Source organism: Rhinatrema bivittatum, chromosome 14 (assembly GCF_901001135.1).
Source record: "Rhinatrema bivittatum chromosome 14, aRhiBiv1.1, whole genome shotgun sequence".
NCBI lineage: Eukaryota > Metazoa > Chordata > Amphibia > Gymnophiona > Rhinatrematidae > Rhinatrema > Rhinatrema bivittatum.
In genome coordinates this window covers 67,162,912-67,190,666 of record NC_042628.1, presented here as the reverse complement: position 1 = coordinate 67,190,666, position 27,755 = coordinate 67,162,912, and the positions used below count along the sequence as shown (strand labels likewise).

At 48.0% G+C, this 27,755-nt stretch overlaps 1 protein-coding gene across 1 annotated transcript in view; it reads right to left on the bottom strand.

The window, feature by feature from the left end:
- The window catches only part of LOC115075810 (sialic acid-binding Ig-like lectin 13), a 143,945-nt gene that overhangs the window by 66,777 nt on the left and 49,413 nt on the right, over positions 1-27,755 (bottom strand). Inside the window, exons 2-3 of the mRNA XM_029576610.1 lie at positions 23,033-23,410; positions 18,661-18,969 (exon numbers count right to left, since the gene is read on the bottom strand). Of these exons, the coding sequence (XP_029432470.1) occupies positions 18,661-18,969; positions 23,033-23,410 (687 nt within the window). The remainder of the gene's footprint in view (positions 1-18,660; positions 18,970-23,032; positions 23,411-27,755) is intronic.

Below are 27,755 nucleotides of genomic sequence, written 5' to 3'. Positions count from 1 at the left end.
AGCTCCTCCAGGCCTCGGTGTCCCGCGGCGGTGATCGCCGGGCATTTCTCAGCGCACCAGGCCTCAAGGCATCGCCCCGCCCCAGGTGCGTGTGGACTGCCCGGTCCCTTAAAAGGTCAGGGGCGGGTTCTAGCTCCATGGCGTGCCCTGATTGAACGCAGTACAAGAGGAAGTGCCTGCCTGCACTTCCATGCCTTGGCAATCGGGTCGACACAGAGTGTGTGCTAGTTTGCCTCCACGTCTTATCGCTTGTTTGTTTTGTTCCAGTTTTGTTCCAAGTCCTGTTCCATCATGCTCCGGTACCACCTTCAAAAAAATGAAGCAGGTTTATGAGGCAAGACTTCCCTTGGATAAATCATCTGCCATCGGCCCAAGGATTCATCTATCTACATTTCTCTACAGCTGAGTGCCCTTTCCAAGCACTCCGCTGGTACAGATTGCTTCTCCTTCCCCATCAGGAGTCTTCAGCAACAGATTCATAACAGATTGCCAACTCCGCAGTCTAACCCTAACAGATTGTTATCTACTCCCTCTACAGGAGCTGAGCATATCAGATTGCTAACTCCTCCCTTCTTGAGGAGTAGATCATTATAATTGCTAACTCCTCCTTCCTCACGGAGATTCATAACAGATTGCTAAATCCTCCTTCCACAGGAGCAGATTCATTACAGATTGCTAACTCCTCCTCCAACAGGAGTATCCAGCATCAGATTCATAACAGATTGCTAACTCCAGTGGATCCGGCTTTAAATGGGAAAAGCAGTACTCCATGGTTCCGATACAACTCAATGCCTTACGGGCCATACCGAGTCTGGCCAGGTGCATTGTGGAGCAGCGGGAGGCTTTGGAGAAACTTACTGCAGCATTCCATCAGCTTCACACACAGACGATACAAGGCACAGCTTCTACCCAAGAAGGTCAGTTACAGAAGGTAACTTTAAAGACTGCTGTTCCACTGGCGGCTCCTATTCGCTTCTCCGGAGAACTCCAGAAGACTCGGGGCTTTTTGAACCAGTGCAGCTTGCATTTCACTTTACAGCCTTCATTGTTTCCCACAGACCTCTAAGACCTCCTACATCCTATCATACTTGGATGGGAGAGCCTTGTCGTGAGCATCTACCTTGTGGGAACGCAAGGGAACGCAAGGACCCTATTTTGCAGGACATAGAAGGATTTATGGACTTGTTTAAATCTGTTTTTGATGACCCTGCTTGTATGTCTGTTGCTGGGTTTGCTTTAGTGGACTTGAAGCAAGGCAATAGATCATTGGCTGAATTTGCCATAGAATTCAAGACTCTTGCAGCGGAACTTCCCTGGGACCCCAGTTGAACCAAAACTCTCTTCTGCAAAGGCCTGGATACCCGCTTGAAAGACGAGCTGGCTGCTCGCCAGACACCTGACTCGGTGGAAGAATTGATAGCCTTAGCTTCTCGGATTGATTGTCGGCTCCAAGACAAAGTGAAGGAACTCCAGCCTAAGGTGTTAACTGGGTTGAAACAGGCCAGTACCCCTGCACCTCGGATGGGTCCAGCAATTCCTGCTGTTGATAAAGAGGAATCAATTTAACTTGGTCATGGTCACTTGACCTCAAAGGAGATATTTTGGGAGAAACGCGGCCTGTGCATGTACTGCGGTCATCCCGGCCATGATGTCTCTACATGCCCCATTCGTCCGGGAAATGGACGGGACTCAAGCCCAGCGGGAAGACTGTTCTTGGGTCTTACCACATCCTCTCCCCTGCGCTCTCTCCCAGTCTCCCTGACCTATGGACCAGTCACGGTTCAGACTCCTGCCGTGGTGGACTCAGAGGCAGGAGGCAACTTCATTACTAGACATTTAGTGGAATACCTGAGGATCCCTTCTCATCAAATTAAAAGATCCACTACTGTTGTCTTCCATTCATGGGGAGCCCTTGCCAGGCGACGTGACTTGCGAGACCGTATCAGTTACGCTTCACACTGGAGCACTCCATATGGAAATAATCTCCTTCTTTTACTAGAAAAGGCCATGCATCCTATCGTCCTGGGGTTACCCTGGCTGCAAGTGCATCAACCCCGATTTGACTGGGCATCCCTGGATCTCTCACAATGGGGCCCAGAATGTCATGGGAAATGCCTCAAGGAGGTCTCGTCTATCATTTGCATGCCTATGACTCCAGTGATGCCAGCCTGAATATGCATCCTTCGGGGATGTATTCTCCAAAGAAGTGGCTGATATTCTTCTTCCACATAGGACCTATGATTGTGCCATAAGACTGAAGCCCAATTCGGAGCCACCAAAATGACAGGTCTACCCTCTCTCAGCTCTGGAGAATAAAGAAATGTCTGAATACATTGAAGAAAATCTCCAGAAAGGGTTTATTTGACCCTCAAAGTAACCTGCCGGCGCAGGCTTTTTCTTTGTAGGGAAGAAGTTCGGTACCCTACATCCGTGTATCGACTATCGAGGTCTAAAGGAAATTACGATCAAAGACCGTTACCCCTTGCCATTCATCTCGGAGCTGTTTGATAGGCTGCAAGGGGCCAAGATATTTTCAAACCTTGACCTGAAGGGGGCCTACAACCTCATCCGCATCCGAAGTGGCGATGAATGGAAAACTGCCTTCAATACGCGAGACAGCCATTTCGAGTATCTTGTAATGCTGTTCGGGTTGTGCAATGCGCCCGCTACATTTCAAAATATGATGAATGACATCTTGCGGGACCTGCTATAGAAGAATGTGGTGGTCTGCCTGGATGACATACTAATCTTCTCCCAGGATGTGAGAACCCACATTGCAGATGTAAAGCAAGTACTCCATCGTCTCAGTGAACATCGGCTGTACGCCAAACTCTCGAAGTGTGAATTTCACAAATACTCAGAGCCTTTTCTAGGCTACATCGTGTCTAAGGAGGGTTTTCAAAATTGAAAGTATCCAGAATTGGTCTCAACCTACCAGCCTGAAGGCTTTGAGGAGATTCCTGAGATTCACCAGTTATTATCGCAGCTTTATTAAGAACTATTCTTCTTGACTGTACCCTTGACTGTGATGACCCGTAAGGGTGCCAACGCTTCAAAATGGTCAACGGAGGCCATTTCCACGTTCGAGAAATTGAAGACTGCCTTCTCCACAGAACCATGCTTGCGGCATCCAGACCCCAACAGACCCTTTATTGTCGAAGTTGATGCTTCAGATGTGGGGGTAGGCGCTTTGTTGAGCCAAGTGGGAGACTCAAAGACCTTACGACCCTGTTCATTCTTCTCATGAAGATTTTCTCCCGCCAAGAAGAACTATGGAATCGGTGACAAGGAGCTCCTAGCAATAAAGCTTGCATTTGAGGAGTGGCGGCCATGGCTCGAAGGCACTCAATATCAAATAACCATCTTCACGAATCACAAAATCCTTGAGTATCACCGCCATGTACAACATTTGAATTGCAGACAGGCCAGGTGGTCTTTATTCTTCAACCGTTTTGATTTTGTGCTTAGGTACAGACTGGGAGATCGAAACACCAGAGCAGATGCATTGTAAGGCTCATTTCAATCAGAAGATGTGCCTGATGAACCTCAGCACATAATAGATCTGAAGAAAATATCCTTAGCAACCAGCCAGTCCATTTCCGCTGGTGATGCGTCCATCTCTCTTCCAGCAGCATCTACTAGAGAGATCTTTAGAAGTGGATTTTGGACATTCTTCAACATCACCACTTCCACTGAATTCCTCAGTGACGTCCACATCAGCTCTACCCATTGCTGCTGATATCACCATTAACACTAAGAAAGATTCTTCCAAATCTCAAGATCCATCTGTCACCACTGCAGAAGATGAATTAGAAATCAAGATCAAAGAGATTCTGGATGTTCGCAACAGAGGCAAGACTTTTGAATACCTTCTGATTTGGGAAGGCTTCGGCCCCGATTTGATCACTTGGGAGCCTCAGATCAACTTAAAACATAAGAACATAAGAAATTGCCATGCTGGGTCAGACCAAGGGTCCATCAAGCCCAGCATCCTGTTTCCAACAGAGGCCAAACCAGGCCACAAGAACCTGGCAATTACCCAAACACCTAGAAGATCCCATGCTACTGATGCAATTAATAGCAGTGGCTATTCCCTAAGTAAACATGATTTATAGCAGTTAATGGATTTCTCTTCCAAGAACTTATCCAAACCTTTTTTGAACCCAGCAACACTAACTGCACTAACCACATCCTCTGGCAACAAATTCCAGAGCTTTATTGTGCGTTGAGTGAAAAAGAATTTTCTCCGATTAGTCTTAAATGTGCTACTTGCTAACTTCATGGAATGTCCTTCTATTATTCGAAAGTGTAAATAATCGAGTCACATCTACTCGTTCAAGACCTCTCATGATCTTAAAGACCTCTATTTCTATTATATCCCCCCTCAGCCGTCTCTTCTCCAAGATGAAAAGCCCTAACCTCTTCAGCCTTTCCTCATAGGGGAGCTGTTCCATCCCCTTTATCATTTTGGTTGCCCTTCTCTGTACCTTCTCCATTGCAACTATATCCTTTTGGAGATACGGCGACCAGAATTGTACACAGTATTCAAGGTGTGGTCTCACCATGGAGCGATACAGAGGCATTATAACATTTTCTGTTTTATTAACCATTCCCTTCCTAATAATTCCTAACATTCTATTTGCTTTTTTGACTGCTGCAGCACACTGAGCTGACGATTTCAATGTATTATCTACTATGACACCTAGATCTCTTTCTTGGGTGGTAGCTCCTAATATGGAACCTAACATCGTGTAACTACAGCAAGGGTTATTTTTCCCTATATGCAGCACCTTGCACTTGTCCACATTAAATTTCATCTGCCATTTGGATGCCCAATCTTCCAGTCTTGCAAGGTCCTCCTGTAATGTATCACAGTCTGCTTGTGATTTAACTACTCTGAATAATTTTGTATCATCCGCAATTTGATAACGTCACTCGTCGTATTCCTTTCCAGATCATTTATATATATATTGAAAAGCACCGGTCCAAGTACAGATCCCTGAGGCACTCCACTGTTTACCCTTTTCCACTGAGAAAATTGACCATTTAGTCCTACTCTCTGTTTCCTGTCTTTTAACCAGTTGTAATCCACGAAAGGACATCGCCTCCTATCCCATGACTTTTTAGTTTTCGTAGAAGCCTCTCATGTGACTTTGTCAAACACCTTCTGAAAATCCAAATACACTACATCTACCGGTTCACCTTTATCCACATGTTTATTAACCCCTTCAAAAAAATGAAGCAGGTTTGTTAAGCAAGACTTCCCTTGGGTAAATCCGTGTTGACTGTGTTCCATTAAATCATGTCTTTCTATATGCTCTACAATTTTGATCTTGAGGATAGTTTCCACTATTTTTCCCAGCACTGAAGTTAGGCTCACTGGTCTATAGTTACCCGGATCGCCCCTGGAGCCTTTTTTAAATATTGGGGTTACATTTGCCACCCTCCAGTCTTCAGGTACAATGGATGATTTTAATGATAGGTTACAAATTTTAACTAATAGGTCAGAAATTTCATTTTTTAGTTCCTTTAGTACCCTAGGATGCATACCATCTGGTCCAGGTGACTTGCTACTCTTTAGTTTGTCAATCTGACCTACTACATTTTCCAGGTTGACAGTGATTTCGTTCAGTTCATCTGACTCATCACCCCTGAAAACCGTCTCCGGAACTGGTATCTCCCCAACATCCTCATTAGTAAACACGGAAGCAAAGAATTCATTTAGTCTTTCTACAATGGCAGTATCTTCCCTAAGAGCCCCTTTAACCCCTCGGTCATCTAATGGTCCAACCGACTCCCTCACAGGTTTCTTGCTTTGGATATATTTAAAAAAGTTTTTGTTGTTGCAGTCGGATACTGCAGGCGAGGTAGTGGACTCTTGGGCCGGCCCACCTAGGATGACAGGGTAGGCCGGGAGGCGAAGCCACAGGCTGGCCGTGTTCACCCGGGAACCAGGAACCCCCCAGGAGGAGCCCGTAGGGTCCTGGAACCTTGGGACTTGGGGAATAGACTCAATGTCCAGTAGCCGGAAAGGCCTAGGCCAGGTGTGTAGTATAGGAAGTCCAATAGTATAAGATAGTCCGTGGACCGGCTGTACAGGCCGAGGGCCAGCTGATGACAGGGCAGCGGGCGGCAGCGGAACTATAGCTAACCGGATACTGAAGCAGAGTCTGTAGCAAGCTGTGGACTGAAGCAGACTGTAGGCTGGAATGGAGTCTGTAGCAGGCTGTGGACTGAAGCAGGCTGTAGACTGGAATGGAGTCTGTAGCAGGCTGGGGACTGAAGCAGGCTGTAGACTGGAATGGAGTCTGTAGCAGGCTGTGGACTGAAGCAGGCTGTAGACTGGAATGGAGTCTGTAGCAGGCTGAAGCGAAGTCAGGAACGGACCAAGGTCGGAGGCAGGCGGCAGGCTGAAGCGAAGTCAGGAACGAACCAAGGTCTGAGGCAGGCGGCAGGCTGAAGCGAGGTCAAAGGCAGTCCAAAGGTCAAGTCAGGAACGAGGAACAGACGAAGCGCAACTCAGAACTACTAGGCAGTAGTGAACCTCGTTGCAAGGCAAGGAGAAGGAGTCCGGACGCCGGTTATATCAGGCTTAGGGTGTGGCATCATTAACACAGGTGGGGCCAGACTTCCGGGAGCTGGGCGCACATAGTGTGCGTCCTCATGCGCGCGCGAGGCAGCGGGGAGACGGGCAAGCAATGGCGGCCGCCACGTGGAGCAGGCAGCGCCGCCGGGGTCCCAGCCACGCGGAACGCGGCGTTTCCAGCAGCGGAGGTAGGCACTGTTCAGACCTAGCAAAGGGGAAGCGGCAGAGACCGCAACATTTGTTATGAGTTTCTGCCTCTATGGCCAACTTCATTTCAAATTCTCTCTTCACCTGTTTTATCAATGTTTTACACTTAACTTGACAATGCTTATGTTTTATCCTATTTTCTTCAGATGGATCCTTCTTCCAATTTTTGAAGGATGATTTTTTGGCTAAAATAGCCTCTTTCACCTCACCTTTTAACCATGACAGTAATTGTTTTGCCTTTCTTCCACCTTTCTTAATGCGTGGAATACATATGGACTGTGCCTCTAGGATTGTATTTTTAAACGTCCAAGCCTGTTGAACACTTTTAACCTTTGCAGCTGCACCTTTCAGTTTTTTTCTATTTTCCTCATTTTATCAAAGTTTCCCTTTTGAAAGTTAAGTGTTAGAGCTGCAGATTTACTTATTGTCTCCCTTCCAGTTATTAGTTTAAATTTGATCATGTTATGATCACTGTTGCCAAGTGGCCCCACCACCGTTACCTCTCTCACCAAATCCTGTGTTCCACTAAGAATTAAATCTAAAATAGCTCCCTCTCTTGTTGGTTCCTGAACCTATTGCTCCATGAAACAATCATTTATTACATCCAGGAACTTTATATCTCTAGCAAGTCCTGATGTTACATTTACCCAGTCAATATTGGGGTAATTGAAATCTGTAAACAAAAAAGGGGAACTGAACTTTAATTCAAATATTACCTATAGTGACGGGCTGTTCAGCTTGGAGAAGAGACAGCTGAGGGGGGATATGATAGAGGTCTTTAAGATCATGAGAGGTCTTGAACGAGTAGATGTGACTAGGTTATTTACACTTTCGAATAATAGAAGGACTAGGGGGCATTCCATGAAGTTAGCAAGTAGCACATTTAAGACTAATCGGAGAAAATTCTTTTTCACTCAACGCACAATAAAGCTCTTGAATTTGTTGCCTGAGAATGTGGTTAGTGCAGTTAGTGTAGCTGGGTTCAATAAAAGTTTGGGTAAGTTCTTGGAGGAGAAGTCCATTAATGGCTATTAATCAATTATACTTAGGGAATAGCCACTGCTATTAATTTCATCAGTAGCATGGGTTCTTTTTAGTGTTTGGGTAATTGCCAGGTTCTTGTGGCCTGGTTTTGGCCTCTGTTGGAAACAGGATGCTGGGCTTGATGGACCCTTGGTCTGACCCAGCATGGCAATTTCTTATGTTCTTATGAAAGCGAGGCCCCCGAGAAGCGGGTACCCCTGGTAAGTCCGAGGAGGCAGAGTAGCTTAGAGAGACTAGCAAGTACAAAGGATACCCGCTATCAATCCTTGCTAACTCGATTTGTTAGCAAAAGCGAAGACCTTTATATTGGAAGCGGATGATGTCAATTCAGGGGGATGCCCCTGAGGTTCGCGCCCTTGCTGGTACATCAATCGGAGCGGGCGCGCGCCCTATGTCATCAGAAACATGGCGGATCTGCAGCGTCGAGCCGGTCTGGGGACGCCGGAGGGAGACAGCATGGAGATGCCACGGCAGCAAACCGTCCATCAGACCCGGAGGGAGTCGCGGCAAAGGTAGAGAGGGCGGAGTGAGGGCGTTGAGCAGCGACGGACGCAAGAAGAGTATAGTGATGGGAGTATACTACCATCCACCTGGACAAAATGGTCAGACAGATGATGAAATGCTAAGAGAAATCAGGGAAGCTAACCAATTTGGCAGTGCATTAATAATGGGAGATTTCAATTACCCCGATACTGACTGGGTATATGTAATATCAGGACATGCTAGAGACATAAATTTCCAAGATGTCATAAATGACTGCCTCATGGAGCAATTGGTTCAGGAACCGATGAGAGAGGGAGCTATTTTAGATTTCATTCTTAGTGGAATGCAAGATTTGGTGGGAGAGGTAATGGTGGTGGGGCCACTTGGCAATAGTGATCATAACATGATCAAATTTAAGCTAATAACTAGAAGGGGGACAATAAGTACATCTACAGCTCTAACACTACATTTTCAAAAGGGAAACTGATAAAATGAGGAAAATAGTTAGAAAAAAACTAAAAGGTGCAGCTGCAAAGGTTAAAAGTGTTCAACAGGCATGGGCATTGTTTAAAAATACAATCCTAGATGCGCAGTCCAGATGTATTCCACGCATTAAAAAAGGTGGAAGGATGGCAAAACGATTACCGTTATGGTTAAAACCTCCTTTAAAAATGGGAAGAAGGATCCATCTGAAGAAAACAGGATAAAGCATAAGCATTATCAAGTTAAATGTAAAACATTGAGAAGACAGGCGAAGAAAGAATTTGAAATGAAGTTGGCCATAGAGGCAAAAATGCATAATAAAAACTTTTAAAAATATATCTGAAAGAGGAAACCTGTGAAGGATTCTGTTGGACCATTAGATGACCGAGGGGTTAGAGGGGCACTTAGGGAAGATAAGGCCATTGTAGAAAGACTAAATTAATTATTTGCTTCTGTGTTTACTATATGCAACACTGGTGAGATTACTTACCTGATAATCTAGTTTTCCTTAGTGTAGACAGATGGACTCAGAACAAGTGGGTATAGTGTGCTCGTGCCAGCAGTTGGAGACGGATCTGACGTCAGCACGGGTACATATACCCCCGCAGGAAGTGAAGCTCTTCAGTAATCTTCCTTGCAAAAGCTGTTATGGATATATGTGTACTGACGCTCAATGAAATAGTGAAAACAGGATTCCCCTGACCGATAGTAGCTGGAGACCGCCAGCATTCCCAACCGGAAGGCATCGACACCTGGTAGAGTGGACGCACTCATGTAAGAAGTGATAAGGCTTACCTTGAATCGGTGAAACCAATGTATACAGGCAGCTGGGCGGGATGCTGAGTCCATCTGTCTACACTAAGGAAAACGAGATTATCAGGTAAGTAATCTCAACATTTCCTGTCGTGTAGCCAGATGGACTCAGAACAAGTGGGATGTACAAAAGCTTTACTCCCGGACTGGGCGGGAGGCTGCCTGAGGACCGTGTAAGACCGCCCTCGCAAATGCTGTGTCCTCCCTGGCCTGGACATCCAGACGGTAGAACCTGGAGAAGGTATGGAGGGAGGACCACGTCGCCGCTTTACATATTTCTGCAGGCGACAGCATCCTAGATTCTGCCCAAGATGCTGCTTGGGCTCTGGTAGAATGGGCCTTGACTTGTAGAGGCGGTGACTTCCCGGCCTCTACGTAGGCCGCTCTGATGACTTCTTTAAACCAGCGGGCGATGGTGGGCCGAGAGGCCGCTTCTCCTTGTCTCTTCCCGCTGTGCAGGACGAACAGATGGTCAGTCTTTCGTACTGTTTCTGTCATGTCCAGATATCTGGGCAGCAATCTGCCAATGTCGAGATGGCGTAGCAAACGCCCTTCTTCTGATTTCTTCAGACCTGTCGTGGTTGGCAAAGATATGGTCTGGTTGAGGGGAAATTGTGAGACTACCTTAGGCAAGAAGGATGGAACCGTGCGAAGATGGATAACCTCAGGAGTGATTCTGAGAAAAGGATCACGGCAAGACAGTGCTTGTAGCTCTGAGATGCGGCGTGCTGAACATACAGCCAGCAAGAACACCATCTTCAAAGTGAGAGAACGGAGAGACAGGCCCCGAAGGGGTCTGAAGGTGGATCCCGCTAGGAAATCCAAAACTATATTGAGGTTCCACAAAGGCACTGGCCACTTCAGTGGCGGACGAATGTTTTTGACTCCTTTCAGGAAGCGAGAAACATCTGGATGCGTGGCAATAGGCTTGCCATCCCTCCTGGGACCATAGCAAGACAGCGCAGCCACCTGAACCTTGATGGAGCTGAGGGAGAGACCCTTCTGAAGTCCATCCTGCAGGAAATCCAAAACAATAGGGATTGTGGTCGCATGCGGATTGGTGCCGTGTCGCACCAGTCTTCAAATACTCTCCAGATCCTGACATAGGTGAGGGATGTGGAAAACTTGCGAGCTCGGAGGAGTGTATCTATCACTGGCTCCAAGTAACCTCTTTTCTTCAGTCTAGCCCTCTCAATGGCCAGACCGTAAGAGAGAATTGAGCTGGATCCTCGTGAAGGATGGGACCTTGACGTAGCAGGTCCCTGAGCGGAGGCAGGGGAAGGGGCTCCCCTGCCAGTAGTCTTCTCATGTCCGCATACCAGGGTCTTCATGGCCAGTCTGGTGCCACTAGAAGAACTAGGCCCCGGTACTTCTGAATCTTGTGGATAAGGGTGCCCAGCATGGGCCACGGAGGAAAGGCATATAGCAGGGCCCCTGGAGGCCACGACTGAACCAGGGCATCGATCCCGTGAGAGAACGGATCTCGCTTGCGGCTGAAGTATCTGGGTACTTGAGCATTGGACCTGTCCGCTAATAAGTCCATGTCCGGAATCCCCCAGTGATCCACAATCATCTGTAAGGCTGTGGGTGACAGCTTCCATTCCCCCGGATTTAGGCTTTCTCTGCTGAGGAAGTCTGCCGTGGTGTTGTCCCTTCCGGCAATGTGGACGGCGGAGATGTCCTGAAGATTCGCCTCTGCCCAAGCCATCAGCGGGGCTATCTCGAGGGACACCTGTTGGCTTCTGGTTCCGCCCTGTCGGTTGATGTATGCTACCGTGGTGGCGTTGTCCGACATCACTCTGACTGCTCTGTTCCTCAGTCTGTGAGCAAATTGCAGGCAGGCTAACCGGACTGCCCGTGCCTCTATTCGGTTGATGTTCCACCCCGACTCTTCCCTGCTCCACCGTCCTTGGGCGGTGAGTTCTTCGCAGTGTGCTCCCCATCCGCTCAGGCTGGCATCTGTGGTGAGCAGAGTCCACGTGGGGGAGGACATCTTTGACCCCTTGCTCCTGTGGTTGGACTGCAACCACCACCGTAGCTGAGTCCGCACTCTGGCTGGTAGAGGTAGATGCATGGAGTAATTCCGGAAGCGGGGGCTCCATCGAGAGAGCAGGGAGTGTTGTAGAGGTCTCATATGGGCCCTTGCCCAGGGTACCACTTCCAGGGTGGATGCCATGAGACCGAGAACCTGCAGGTAATCCCAAGCTGTGGGCCGACTGGCTCCCATCAAGGACCGAAGACGCGTCTGAAGTTTTAATCTTCTCTTGGTGGTGAGACTGACTGTGTCTGCCTGGGTGTCGAACTGGACTCCCAGATATTCCAGAGATTGGGAAGGCTGTAGGCAACTCTTGTTTAGATTGACTACCCATCCCAGGCTTTCGAGAAGGGCGATCACTCTGTTGGTTGCCCGATGGCTCTCCTCTCGCGATTTCGCCCTGATCAGCCAATCGTCTAGGTAGGGATGGACAAGGATTCCTTCCCGTCTGAGCGCCGCTGCTACCACTACGATCACCTTGGTGAAGGTCCGTGGCAACGTGGCCAGCCCGAAGGGCAAAGCCCGGAACTGGAAGTGGCGTCCCAGCACCTTGAAGCGTAGGTAGCGCTGATGATCCTGGTGAATCGAGATATGCAGGTAGGCTTCTGATAAATCTAAGGCCGTGAGGAATTCTCCTGGGTGTACTGCATTTTTGACTAAGCGCAGAGTTTCCATGCGAAACCTCGGGACCCGTAAGTATCGATTGACTGACTTGAGGTCTAATACGGGCCGGAAAGTGCCATCTTTCTTGGGTACCATGAAATAAATGGAATAATGCCCAGAATTCATTTCCCGTGCAGGTACCGGGATTATGGCTTTCAAGGACAGGAGCCTCGCCAAGGTAGCTTCCAATACTGCCTTTTTGTGGATCGGACACAAAGATTCCACAAACCTGTCCGGAGGTAGATGATGGAAGTCCAGAAAATAACCCTCTCGGATGATGGCGAGGACCCACTGGTCCAACGTAATCTCGACCCATCTGGGGTAGAAGAGGGTTAACCTGCCCCCTATGGCCCCATCCCCCAGATAGATCGGCTGAATCTCATTGGGAGGCGCGGCCGGGGCCTGCACCTGAGCCGGCTCCCCTCTTCTGTTGCTTGGGCCGAAAGGACTGGTTCCTGGCCTGAGGACGAGGTGCCTGGTAGCGACCCCTATAGGGAATGAAGCGTTGAGAACTTCTGCCTCTGGAAGGCCTTGGAAAGGCGCACTGGTTCCTTTTGAACCTGTCTTCCGGCAGTCGAGGTATTGGAGGGGCACCCCATGTGCTGGCCAGTTTATCAAGGTCGCTGCCGAACAGGAAAGAACCCCTAAAGGGCATTCTGGTGAGGCGTGTCTTCGAAGGAGCATCCGCTGACCAATTCCGTATCCAGAGCTGCCTCCTGGCAGCCACAGAAGATGAGATCCCCTTGGCTGTAGTACGGACTAGGTCGGATGCAGCATCCGTGAGGAACGAGAGAGCGGACTCCATGTCTGCCGCCGGAGCATTGTTCCTGACCTGTGACAAACAGGAACGCGTCACCACTGTGCAGCAGGTTGCGATTCGCAAAGACAGAGCTGCCACCTCAAATGTCTGTTTCAGGATGGAATCCAGTCGCCGGTCGTGAGGTTCCTTGAGGGCCGCCCCCCCCTCAACTGGAATGGTAGTGCACTTGACCACCGCGCTAACCAAGGCGTCCACCTGAGGGCACGCCAGCATCTCCTTGATTGCCGGATCCAGGGGGTGCATGCCTATCAGGCCCCGACCCCCTTTGAATGAGGCTGCTGGTGCAGCCCATTCCAGATCTATCAGCTGCTGTGCGGCTTGCAAGAAGGGAAAATGGCAGGCTGTGGGACGAAGACCTTCCAGCAGAGGGTTCTGTGTAGATGGCACCGTAGTGCTGGGGCCTGTAATATCCAACTCCACCAGGCACTGAGATACTAGGTCAGAGAGATCTTCCTTGGGAAAGAACCGCCTCATGGTTCGATATGGCTCAATCCTTGAGGGAAGTTCCCCTCCTCGGAGGGTTCTGATTCGGTCTCCGAGACATCAGGGTCTGCCTGAACCGGACTGCCCGGAGGCGGGTGAGCTTGCCCACGAGAAGGGCGCGAAGGTCCAGGGGCAGAATCCGCTGGAGCAGCCACAGGAGCAGCAGCAACAGCAGGGCCTGGACGGGAAGCTGATTGCATCTGTACAAAGGCATGGATCCTCTTAAAGAGATCCACCCAGGAAATGGAGGTGGTCTCAAGTCGTCGGGGTACCAGGTCCCCCGGGATCCCAGGTTGTTCGAGACTGCCTGCGAGATCCGGGATGGCCCCTGGGGAACTGTCAACAAACCTCGGTTGAGACTGGTCCTGGCCCGAGGCTCCCACTGCCTCCTCACATTGGGCACAAAGGGAGTCTGGCTCCTCGCTGTGCGTGGCTCTGAGCTGGCATGCTGAGCAGAGGCCGAGAGCTTTCACACCAGAATCAGGAGGCGCCGCCGCCGGGGACACCGGGGCATTCGATTGTTCCATTGCGCGCTGAAGAATATGTGCTGAATAATATGCGGCAGCAATATGCGCTTAATACAATAAGCGCTCAATATAATATGCGCTCAACAATATGCGCTCAATAATAAGCGACAGCTATATACACTTAATACAATATGCGTGCAATAGTAAGCGGCAGCTATATACGCTTAATACAATATGCGCTCAATAGTAAGCGGCAGCTATATACGCTTAATACAATATGGGGTAGATTTTCAGACGAGCGCGAATAGCCTACTTTTGTTTGCGCTCCAGGCGCAAACAAAAGTACGCTGGATTTTAGTAGATACGCGCGTAGTCGCGCGTATCGGCTAAAATCCTGGATCGGCGCGCGCAAGGCTATCGATTTCGTATAGCCTGCGCGCGCCGAGCCGCGCAGCCTACCCCCGTTCCCTCCTAGGCCGCTCCGAAATCGGAGCGGCCTAGAAGGGAACTTTCCTTTGCCCTCCCCTCACCTTCCCCTCCCTTCCCCTACCTAACCCACCCGCCCGGCCCTGTCTAAACCCCCATCCTACCTTTGTCGGGGGATTTACGCCTCCCGGAGGGAGGCGTAAATCCCCGCGCGCGAGCGGGACTCCTGCGCGCCGGGCCGCGACCTGGGGGCGGGTACGGAGGGCGCGGCCACGCCCCCGGGCCGTAGCCACGCCCCCGTACCCGCCCCCAAAACGCTGCCGACACGCCCCCGAAACGCCGCGACGACCGGGCCCGCCCCCCGACACGCCCCCGACACGCCCCCCTCCGAGAACCCCGGGACTTACGCGAGTCCCGGGGCTCTGCGCGCGCCGGGAGGCCTATGTAAAATAGGCTTCCCGGCGCGCAGGGCCCTGCTCGCGTAAATCCGCCCGGTTTTGGGCGGATTTACGCGAGCAGGGCTCTGAAAATCCGCCCCTATGCGCTCAATAAGAAGCGGCAGCTATATATGCTTAACACAATATGCGCACAATAATATGCGGACAGCAATATACGCTAAATACAAGATATGCTCCACAATATGCAATATACGCTCAATAAGAAGCGCTTAATACGATACAGGCGCCTATCATGGGCGCTCAATACCTGAACAAGGCCGACAAAATGGCGACCTCCGCGGCGTGCCGTATGCAGGCAACGCCGCCAATCCTCGTACTTCGGAGACCAAAAGTAAAAGTTGTACGCCTTACCTGATCCTCAGCGCTTCCCGGTGGAACCCGGGCAGTCTCCGGATGCAGGGGGAGAGGGGAAATACCTTCACCGCCGCACTTGAGGAATGCACCCGCTGCCTCCCAAGTCCGAGGCGTCTCTTAGCCCGCCCAAGCCTCGCTCGGGGGCTGGGTCCCTGCCGCGAGTCGGCCACCGGACCGAGGCCAAAACCTCCGAGGGATCGCGGAAATCACCCCTGGAAACTCAACTGGGGGAGGGACCGAATGGTATCACCGCAGGAGTGCGGGGCTCAATGTTCCTGTAGAAATTTAGTAAGTAGAAAGTAGAAAGTAGATTGGAAACCCGCTCAGCGAGCATGCAGGCTCTCCAAACTGCTTTGGAGACGGAAATCACTGAAGAGCTTCACTTCCTGTGGGGGTATATGTACCCGTGCTGACGTCAGATCCGTCTCCAACTGCTGGCACGAGCACACTATACCCACTTGTTCTGAGTCCATCTGGCTACACGACAGGAAATTTGCACTTATCCACATTAAATTTCATCTGCCATTTTGCTGCCCAATCTTCCAGTCTCGCAAATGACTCCTGCAATATATCACAATCAGCTTTTGATTTAACTACTCTGAATAATTTTGTATTATCTGCAAATTTGATAACCTCACTCTGCGTATTCCTTTCCAGATCATTTATAAATATATTAAAAAGCACCGGTCAAGTACAGATCCCTGAGGCACTCCACTGTTTACCCTTTTCCACTGATAAAATTGACCATTTAATCCTACTCTCTATTTCCTGTCTTTTAACCAGTAGGTAATCCATGAAAGGACATCACCTCCTATCCTATGGCTTTTTAGGTTTCTTAGAAGCCTCTCATGGGGGACTTTGCCAAATGCCTTCTGAAAATCCAAATATACTACATCTACTGGTTCACCTTTATCCACATGTTTATTAACCCCTTCAAAAAAATGAAGCAGATTTGTGAGGCAAGTCTCTCTTTGGGTAAATCCATGCTGATTGTGATCCATTAAACCATGTCTTTCTATATGCTCTGTGATTTTGATCTTTAGAATAGTTTCCATTGTTTTTCCTGGTTCTAAAGTCAGGTTCACAAGTCTATAGTTTCCCGGATGACCCCTGGAGCCCTTTTTAAATATTGGGGTTACTTTAGTCACCCTCCAGTCTTCAGATACAATGGATGATTTTAATGCTAGGTTACAAATTTTAACTAAAAGATCTGAAATTTAATTTTTTAGTTCCTTCAGAATCCTAGGATGCATACCATCTGGTCCAGCTGATTTGCTACTCTTTAGTTTGTCAATCTGGCCTACTACGTCTTCCAGGATCACAGTGATTTGGTTCAGTTCATCTGACTCATCACCCTTGAACACCATCTCCAGAACTGGTATCTCCCCAACATCCTCATTAGTAAACATAGAAGCAAAGAATTCATTTAGTCTTTCTGCAATGGCCTTATCTTCCCTCAGAGCCCCTTTAACCCCTCAGGGTTGATATGGCTTCAGAAATGATAAATAGTAGTAAGTAGCAGCAGTAGTAAATTTCTGGTTGTATTTCCTTTCCTGTTCCCAGCCTGCTGCCTGGGATGGGGAGAAACAACAAGAGCAGAGAGGCCGGTTTAGGGTACAGGATAGCTCTTCAGCTCTATCCACTTCAAGTGTTCCAGCCTCAGCCTCACCACTCCTCCTCCTGTTCTCTGCTGCTGCCTGGAATCAGTGCAGGTGCTATAGCAGAAAACAGAGGGCTATTTTCTGTTGAATGTGTTTCCTTGCAGTAAAACTTAATGCCCAAACTTATCTAGGGGGAGAGCACTGGGATCAGGGAGGTAGGTAAGGAGAAAAGTGCTGAGTTTCACCTTGGAGGTAGAGGACAGAATGCTAAGGTCATTGCTGGAAGGGGAAAGAAAGAGAATGTGTGAGAGTGGGATAGGGTGCAGAGAAAGAGAAAAGGATGATGTGTACATGCCTCCACCAGTAAATTCATACTGAATCTCAGGGTGAATTCTACTCAAATATTCACAGATTTGAATGTGTGGCTGCACAGGGAACCCAAACCCAATGCCTAAGGGACCAATATTAAGGGATCCCTCTGCTCCCATCACCTTCTGCCACTCCATCATGACACTTCAGGTTTTAAATGCAGCCAACCCAAGAGGCAGAGCAGAAGCGGAGGTCCACATCCGCTGAAGAGCGCAGGAGCCTCATGTTTGCTACAGAGGATGAGTGGAGCCATTTTATACTACCACTATGAAGAGCTGCCTTCAACCCTCAATTCTTGCATCTGGGAAGTGAAGTAGGATTAGAGGTAAGATGGATCCAGGTTTCCACTGAAAAAAATGTGGGTCACATAGCTAGAAGGATTAAAGATGGAAGAGAACTTATAGCTGGTCCAGAGCAGGAGATAGGAAGAGGAAAAATGCTGCAGAGCACTGGAGGGTGGAAGCTTAGAAAAATGGCTTTGGTCAAGGGTGAAGACAGGGAGAGAGATAAGGCAGTGGGGGGGGGGGGGGGGGGGGGCCGCAGAGCAGGAACAGAAAGCAGGGAATGCATGTGGTGACAGGAAGTAGATAGGACAGATGGGGAATAGAAGGAAGGAGTGAGAGGGGGCAGGGAACCCACACAAATTACAAACTGGAAGCCAAATAGATCATTCCTTTAAAAAGTGGCCTAAATGCCTACATTTTGTTTCCTTTTTCAGGTTGTGAGAGGAGGTTGTGGGTACTGAGAGAGAGTAGGAGGTATGGGGACAGGTCACCCAGGTAGATTATAAACACTTTGGGTACTGGAATTATTGTATCTAAATTCTAAAAATGCTGTAAGTCACCTTGAGCCATGGAAATGCATGTAAAAATGCAAATTCCCCTTTCTCTTTCTAAAGGGGAAAGGAGATGAGAAAGAGAGTGTGTGTTTGTGTGTTGGGGGGATGGGGGGATGGGATCAGGAAAGGGAAAGAGAGAGAGAGAGAGAGACAGCGGATGAAATGTTTGCATGGGGGGGGGAGGTGGATAAATTCAAGTGTTGGCTCCCCGTTGCCAGAGACTCACAGTAGGCAAATTATATTTGTGTGAGTGTGTATGTATGCAGGGGAGATATGTCCACTCAGTAACCTTCCTTTTTCAGCAGGAATACTGAGTCCCATTTGATTACAGGGAGTCGAGGCTTATTGGGGTCAAAACAAACAGAAAGCTGGGTGCAGCTTCATTGGGTTTTGGTTCCTTCCAGTTAGAAGCAGACAGAGCTTCTACAGTCCAAACTGTGCAAGGCTCTTTACAATTTATGAAGATGTGGCCTGCGAAAAAATGGATTATTCTGTCATATTGTTTTTTCCAACAGAAGTAAGCTTCTTACCATTCACATTTAAGGTGACAGTTTTCTCTGTGGACACATTCACCCCAGGGTAATCCACCCTACAGGTCAGAGTTTTCCCATTATCATTCAAAGAAGTAGTAAAGGTGAAACTCGCTGAATAGATGAACACTTTATATTTATAAGATGCTGTGTTATTCGTGGAATTAGATGAAGTTAAATCTCCTATCCAGGTGATAATGGGGGTGGTTCCCGCACACCTCCCTGGAGCTGTGCAGTTGATCATCAGTGTTACATCTGGCTCCAGCAGCTCAGGGATCTGGATAGAGAACTCGGGCTGCTTCAAGAGATCTAAACAAGAGATAGAGAAAGAAACTGTAACATCCCAGACATCTGTAGCTAATACCAGCAACAAAGAGAAGCCAGTGCCAAGGGAAATGTGATAGTTCTGCATTGTGCTTATCTTATTACTACTACAGCAACATGAATGGCATATTTATTTATTTAGCCATTTTATATACTGTCGTTCCAAATGAAGATCACAATGGTTTACATCATGACATAAATATCATAGATAGACAGTTATATTCACTAGATGTGTTCATAAATTATACATTTTAGCAAGAGACATTTACATTGACTAAGGAGGAAAGGGGTGGAGGTAAGGAAGCAGGGATAAGGTAGTGTTTTTAACAAAAGGTACCGGTGGGAAATTAAGAAAGGGGTAGCAAGAAGAAGTCCCAAATACAAGTATTTAGGCTGATTTGGAAAGTAAAGAAATCTTGAGTTCTTTAGTTGGGTTCATGATGAGTTTGTCAATGAAGGGGCAAGTACTGATCTCAGAAGTTTGTTAGGTTGTAGGAATTGTTATGATTTGTGAGTTTTGTAGACCCTTGGCCCGAAGTGGGAGTTGTTACCACCTGTGGGGAGGAGCCCCACAGGTCCACACCGCTGGGAGGTAAGGTCTGGTACAGCAGGAGCTCTGGGGGAGAATCTGTGGGAAGGTCCCAAGGAGCGAGTTGAGAGACACAGCAATGAGGGACCCCACAGGAAGCTGGCAGGCTGGAGAGCAGTACCTGGGCAGAGACCTCCAAGTGGGTGGTGCTAGCTAGGCCCAAGGAGCGGAAAGAGCGAGGCAAGGAGCACCGGAGGTATACAGCTGAGGCAACCCCGGGAGGCAGAGCTGCATAGCGAGGGAGGTACTGGTGTAATGACGTAGGCTACCCCGCAGAGTGGGGAAGCCTGAGTCAGGTCTCCAAGTGATGATGTAGATACCTCCAAGAAGCGGGGAAGTACCGGCTATCACTGGCATTGAACGTAGGCACTTCCCTGAGGAGCGGGGAAGCACAGGCAGTCTCTGGAGTAGAACGTAGACACTGCCCCAAGGAGCAGGGAAGCACGGACAGTCTCTGGAGTAGAATGTAGGCACTGCCAGAAAGCGGGGAAGCACAGAGAAAGGTCTCCCAAGTGGCGAGGGCATCTCAACAGCAACCCCGAGGAGCGGGATGCCGGCGGGTAGAATTCCTGGGCTAGCTCGAGGAGGAGCCAGGAGACCAAGTCTCTGAGGAGGGGATACCTGAACCAGGGTCCAGAGTCCAAGAAGGGTCCAAGACAGCCGCAACAGGTCCGAGGAGACGGGAGCTAGTAGAGTAGCGATGGAACTTGTTGCCAAGAACCAATGATTTCATCAATCAGGGACGCCCCTGAGGTTCCCGTCTTAGCAACTTCAAAAGAGGGTGCGATGACGCGCGCCTAGGAAGGTCCAGTGTCAGCATAGATGGAGGTTGGGTCCTGGCTGCCAGGAGGGACCATGAGATACAAGGCGGTAGAAGCTGGCTCGCACCGTGAGCAGGTCCAGAGAGGGAAGTAGGACAGTACAGAAAGTGAGTAGACGCGGTCGCTGCCATCTGTGACCAATAGTCATAACAGGAATTTTGAAATAACCAAGTATTAAGGTTGCATTTGGATTTCCTTGTTTCAGTGGTCAGCTGTAGAGTCTCAGGTAGAGAGTTCCAAAGTATAGGGCCCACTATGGAGAACACAGGGAGGCAGATTTTTAAAACAGCGCGCATGGAGTACATTTGTGCGCGCTACCCGGCATGCACAAATGTACACCTGATTTTATAACATGCGCACGCTGTCGTGTGCATGTTATAAAATCCAGGGTCGGCGCGCACAAAATGTACACCCAATTTTATAACATGCGCGTGCTGCTGCATGCATGTTATAAAATCCGGGGTCGGCGCGCACAAAGGGGTGCACACTTGTGCACCTTGCACGCGCCGAGCCCTACGGGAGCCCCGATGGCTTTTCCCGTTCCCTCCAAGGACACTCTGAAATCGGAGTGGCCTCGGAGGGAGCTTTTCTTCTGCTCCCTCCCACCAGCTTTATGTGTGGGTTAAGTTACAAATTGTGACCATTCCATTTCTTCCATAGCTCTTAGGAAGGTTTTACATGCAGAGGATTTGATAGTTTTGTTAACATGTAGATTAAAGTTACCTAGTATGAGAGTGGACTCGGGTGAAGGAAATGCTTGGTGAATGCTTCAATAAGACAGACTACAAAATACTATCTATAATACACAAAATAATATATGAAAAACAAACAAATTGGCTAAGTGCATCCATAAAACTCCACTCACCAAACCGAAATCTCCGTTCAGCGAACAAAGGTCTATTAAAAACTCCACCTGCTCGTCACAAACTTACCTCAACTCGGAAGAGAGCCATATCCCTAGGAAGCCCCGAGCTATGGAACTCCCTCCCAACCTAACTGAGAGCACAACAAAATTTAAAAACCTTCAAAAAAGAACTAAAAACGTGGATGTTCACCAAAGCCTACCAAAACACCCTATGACTCTAGGCTACAACTTCCCTCCCTACCAGCCCATATAAACATGCAGCAAGCGGGATGACAGTGGTTGGTGTACCACCTTCACGGAGCGGAAGGATGGAGGGCTGCCATCTCCAAAAAAACCCCAAAAAATACAGGGGTGGGTAAGAGTATAGGGCAGGGGTGTGGCCTGCTTGTTGCAGCAGTTGCTACCCCTAATTGAGCTGGATGTTCATTTGGATGCAGATCCGGCGCTGCTCTCTACATTGATGGTGGGGTGGAGGGGAAATAGGGCTGGACGGTACTGGAAGCCAAGAGTAACAGGTGGGGGAGAGAAAAAGAAAAAAAAAGGATAAAGTGCGTAGCTTGCTGGGCAGACTGGATGGGTCGTTTGGTCTTCTTCTGCCGTCATTTCTATGTTTCTATATTTACCTGTACAATTTAACAACCAAACTAAGTTTTAATGACTAAGATAACTTTATTAACAAGCTTATGAATTTTTGTACACTCTGTTAAACATCGAAACTTTGTAAACCGTTGTGATGGCGAAACCAAACGACAATATATAAAACTCGATAAATAAATAAATAACTAAATTAAATAAGGGCCAATCTTTTTAAAGTATTCCAGGGGGACAATAGACCATACCGATGTTTAATTGCGGCAACTTAAGTATTGCCACTTCGTAAGGAGGGTTAATATCTAACTTGTAAGAGGTAAGTTTGAGCTTTTTTTTTTTTTTTTTTTTACTGATAATTAGTAGTCTTCCACCTCTACACTTAAGCCTGGGGAAATGAAAGATATCATAATTGGAATGTTGAATTTGATTTAAGAGAATGTTGTCATTATTATTTAGCCAGGTTTCAGCAATGCAGAAGATTGCCAGTTTTAATTATTTAAGTAAGTTGTTTAGTAGTGGAATTTTTTTTTAAATTAATTGCACATTTAGGAGCAGCATTAGGTAGGATTGAGCTGCTGAAGGGTAATTGTTTCTCATGGGGTGGATAAGGTTAGTGTTTGTTAGCTGTTTGATGTTCCTGGACCTCCTAAGGCTTTTGTGATTAGCTAGCTCTATTTTGGTTTTAATGAAGTGTTCCTGATCCATTTTCCTTGAATGGTCTGGGCAGAAGGGTAGGAGGGAGCAGGCTGCACTTCTGGTGTGTATGAAGGGGTGCACAAAGGGGCAGGCTCCTTTGTCACACTCCTTTGTGTGCAAACCAAGGGTGCACGCCTGTTGGCGCAAGCGCCTTCGGCATGGCGCAAGCACATTCGGCATGGCAGCCAGATTCTTGAATGTATGGCGGCAGTGGTGGTGGGCGGTCAGTGGTGGGTGCCGACCAGCTGGCGCTGGAGTCTTCTTTCCCTTCCCTCTCCTGTTGGGGGAAGGGAGCATCCCTACCTGCCACTTTTCTTGCCACTGGTCTTGCTAAGGGGGATGGTGCAGGCTCGGTTGGTGGAGCTCTGGTCATGCTCTCTCTTCAGCATGGTGGCCTGGCTCTTGAACATCGTTGGCATTTGTTGTTGCATTTAGTGTAAAGGCTAAAGAATGGTTTAGGAAGTCAGACACATAGAACATACTTACCTGTTATAGTGACAGTAGTGGGTTGTGATATATAACTATGCATATGTCCTCCCTCAAACCTGAAGTAATATCTGCCAGAATCCTCTTTCATGGCATCATCAATCCTCAATGTGCAGTCACATTTCGATATGTTGCCAATGATGTTAAAGCGATCTCTGGTAAGTTCATCCACATTTCTAGATCTATTAGTACTTGCTACAGGGATTCCTGTGGAGGGTTCTCCCTCCCTGAACCAAAATCCATGAAAATGTTTTCCTAATATGACATCCAATGGGAAAGAGAACTGACATATGATGACCACACACAGCCCCTCTTGATCTTCTACTGTAGCAGTGACATTTAGATAATGCACTGTGTGCCTGTCATGGCAGGGGGAACCTGCAGGGAGAGAGATCTTAAGTGTTACAAATATTTTGCATTTCAGACTGAATAACAGTTTTGATAACATTCATAAAACCTTAGAACTGCAGCATTAAGTATAGATAACCTGACCAGCTTCTAAAAACAACAGCTATACTTAAGGCTCTTTCAAATGTTTTTAATCATTTGCCCTTAAAATCCTTAAATTAAGATTCTTTGCTAACCTGAACCCTCCCTCTTGGGCGAGGAAGAGCCTGAGCTCGGGTCATGCAGGAATCAGACTTTCTAACCACTCCTCGAGCTTTGAGGAATGCCTATCCATGACAGAGGCGTGTCTGTATCGGATTTAGAGAGTCCCTTCCCTGTTTCAGGACAGGAATAAAAGCAATTTCAGATCCCTAATGAGTGCAGCTTCTTTTTCATGTGTTACACTTCCTCCTACTAGAATCTGGGTCTGTCCCATACTTAAAGGAAAATTAGTTGTTACCTGCTAATTTTTGTTCCTGGAATACCCTAGATCAGTCCAGACACCTGGGTTTTTCATCCCCGCCATCAGATGGAGACAGAAATGTAAAGCTTTACTGACAGTGTGCTACTTAAGATAGCTTGCCACCTGCGGTCCCTCAGTATGACTTGTCCCCAAGCCAAGATAAGATGAAACTCTAAACAACTGCACCACCAAACCAAGCAGGGAAAATGTCTGAGCCTCCATACTGAACCCCTTCATCCACAGAGGAGATGAAAAAACTCCCAAATGGAAAACAATCTTTTTACTATATATATTCCAAAACCAAAGTGGTCTTTCCAGACAAGGCAGGGCTGTGGACTGATCTATGGTACTCCAGGAATGAACATTAGTAGGTAAGAACCAATTGTCCTTTCCTGTCCAAACCCCAGATCAGTCCAGATACCTAGGATGTACCCAAGCTTCCCTACCCTGGCTGGGAATCTGAAAGACCCACTCAGAGTATTTTATTTCCAAAACCAGCCATTTCCGGCATCTGAACATCTAGTCAGTAACACTTTGTAAATGTGGGTAGAGAAGACCAGGTTGCCATCTGACAGTTCTCCTGCAGGGAAACCAACTGACTGAATGCTTCCCGGGTGGCCCTATGCTATCCTCAAAAGGACAATGTTTTGCCAGAACCTTGCTTCCTGAAGGAGGCGCTTCAACCTGGGTGATATCTCCTCACCTCTGAGTATCACCTGTTCCTTTTCAGCTTGTCCTAGGGCAACATTTGCCCTTTAACTTGCCCTAGTGCTCACCAGCTGTTCCAAGTCCTCATCAAATTAAGCTGGCCTTGAAATGGAAAATTACCCAGCTTCAATTTGAACCAGACTTTCACCACCCAAGCACGCACTCTCCAGAATCGCCTGGCTGACCTCACTTGAGAGGCAATCCCATGGCCGCACACCAACAGGTGTCGGAAAGCTTAAATCTAGCTATGTGCACACCTAGGAGCACCATACAAGAAGTGGCAATAGCTGTAGAAATCCGAATTACTGCCATGTACTTTTTCTTAATTATTTTAACCAGTTCTGACTGCATAATCAATTCCCTGGCATGCTGCGCCTTCATCTTAGAAATGGCAGCAAGGCCAAACCCAACTGCTTAACTGGGTAAATGCAGGAACCCATAAAAATGATCTCCTTGTCACACACCATGTCAGAGAAAAGAAGCCATCAAGATACCTGCATCCCCAGTGCACATAAGAAGAATCCTCTGACCTTTCCTGTGGTGCCTCTGAGACCCCTTTGCCAGGATTTCACAAGGAAAACATAAGTTCATCTTTCCTTAGCTGATTCCCTGTACAAAGCAGAAGAGTCTCCCTCCTGTTCTATGGAAACCTCAAGCTTCCCATGACAGGATTTAAGGAAGGACAGGCAGTAGAATCAAGCCTTGTAGATCCCATTACTGCGGAAGCATCCTAGAAAATGGCAGTCATTCCCACTCGCACTGCACCTGCTGAGAAGCACAAATTACATGCTGGAAGAACTGCTTCTTTCTACCCAGGAGAATCGTGGCCCGGGCTTCCCTTGAAGGAGCTCTCCGCCACCATTACAAATCCCACTGAGGCCAGAAAATAACAAACAAGCACTGTGGTCCTCCCATGCTGCATCAGTCATGGCCATCTTATAGAAACATAGAAACATAGAAATGACGGCAGAAGAAGACCAATTGGCCCATCCAGTCTGCCCAGCAAGCCTCACACTTCTTTTTTTTCATACTTATCTGTTTCTCTTGGCTCCTAGTAACCTTTGGTTCTATTTCCCTTTCACACCCACCATTAATGCAGAGAGCAGGGATGGAGCTGCATCCAAGTGAAATATCAAGCTTGATTAGTTAGGGGTAGTAACCGCCGCAATAAGCAAGCTACACCCATGCTTATTTGTTTTACCCAGACTATGTTATTCAGCCCTTATTGGTTGTTTCTCTTCTCCCCTGCCATTGTAGCAGAGAGCTATGCTGGATATGCGTGAACTATTAGTTTTACTTCTCCCCTACCGTTGAAGCAGAGAGCAATGCTGGATATGCGTGAAGTATTAGTTTTTATTCTCCCCTGCTGTTGAAGCAGAGAGCTATGTTGGATATGTATTGAAAGTGAAGTATGCATTGAAAGCCACATTATCTATCAACAAATATTGAATAAGCCTAATAATTGGTAGTACCTATAGCTTATGAACTCTTCGTTAATTATACATACTCTTGCCCACCCCTGTTTTGTTTTTTTTTAAATATGGAGATGGCAGGCCTCCATCCTTCCGCTCCGTGAAGGTGGAACACCAACCACTGGCCACTGGCATCCCGCTCCGTGAATGCCTCTGTGGCTACTGCCGCTCCATGCAGTGTTTTTCTGCCTCCTCTTTATACACTTCCTCTAGACCTGATGGATCCACAGTGTTTATCCCACGCCCCTTTGAAGTCCTTCACAGTTTTGGCCTTCACCACTTCCTCCGGAAGGGCATTCCAGGCATCCACCACTCTCTCCGTGAAGAAATATTTCCTGACATTGGTTCTTAGTCTTCCTCCCTGGAGCCTCAGCTCGTGACCTCTGATTCTGCTGATTTTTTTCTGACGGAAAAGGTTTGTCGTTGTCTTTGGATCGTTAAAGTTTTTCAAGTATCTGAAAGTCTGAATCATATCACCCCTGCTCCTCCTTTCCTCCAGGGAGTACATATTTAGATTCTTCAATCTCTCTTCGTATGACATCCGATCAAGACCCTCCATCTTTTTGGTCGCTCTTCTCTGTACCGCTTCCATCTTGTCTCTGTCTCTTTGTAGATACGGTCTCCAGAACTGAACAGAGTACTCCAGGTGAGGCCTCACCAAGGACCTGTATAAGGGGATAATCACTTCCCTTTTCTTACTCGATATTCCTCTCTCTATGCAGCCCAGCATTCTTCTGGCTTTTGCTATCGCCTTGTCGCATTGTTTCGCAGACTTCATATCATTAGACACTATAACCCCTAGGTCCCTCTCCTGCTCCGTGCACATCAGCCTTTCCCCCCCCATCGAATACAGTTCATTCGGATTTCCACTCCCCATATGCAAGACTTTGCATTTCTTGGCATTGAATCTCAGCTGCCATATCTTCGACCACTCTTCCAGTTTCCTTAAATCCCGACTCATTCTCTCCACTCCTTCCGGTGTGTCCACTCTGTTGCAGATCTTAGTGTCGTCCGCAAAAAGACAAATCTTACCTTCTATCTCGTCCGCAATGTCGCTCACAAAGATATTGAACTGGACCGGTCCCAACACCGATCCTTGCGGTACACCACTTAAAACCACACCACATGGCATAGGACAGAAAGAAAATCAACTGACTTTTCCTTCTTCACCCTCCATGTGGTCAAAACAGCATCCCGGCCAGGCTCCCACCCCATGGGAAATGAGTCACACATACTCTCCCCTACTGCCCGACCTCCGCAGCTTCCAGCCACTCCATGCATTGCCTCTGAGTTCACTTTTTTGTTTTTTTAAGAGATGGTGCCAGAAATTTAGCTTGTTCTAAAAGGCAAGAAAATAAACCCAAGACTTTCCTTAATCTAAGTCTTCCTGAGGCAGGTTCGGGCTGCTATGAAGAGGAGAATGGCAAGTTGTGAGGGAGTCCTCCCCATGAGCTCCTAAGGCTGGCACAGAAACCACTCCGGGCTTTCTCCTTTCTCTCTGCGGTCACCACACTATGAAAAGACCAGCACCAGACAGGACCATCATTGAACTCCCTTATTGCTGGAATGCAGAGGCCTTCTGTTGCGACTGTCGCTGCCTGACGTCTTCACTCCACCCTCCTTACATCTTTGGCGACTCCCTCCGGGGTTGATGGACGTTTTGCTGCCGCAGCGTCATCTTGCCGACCTCCTC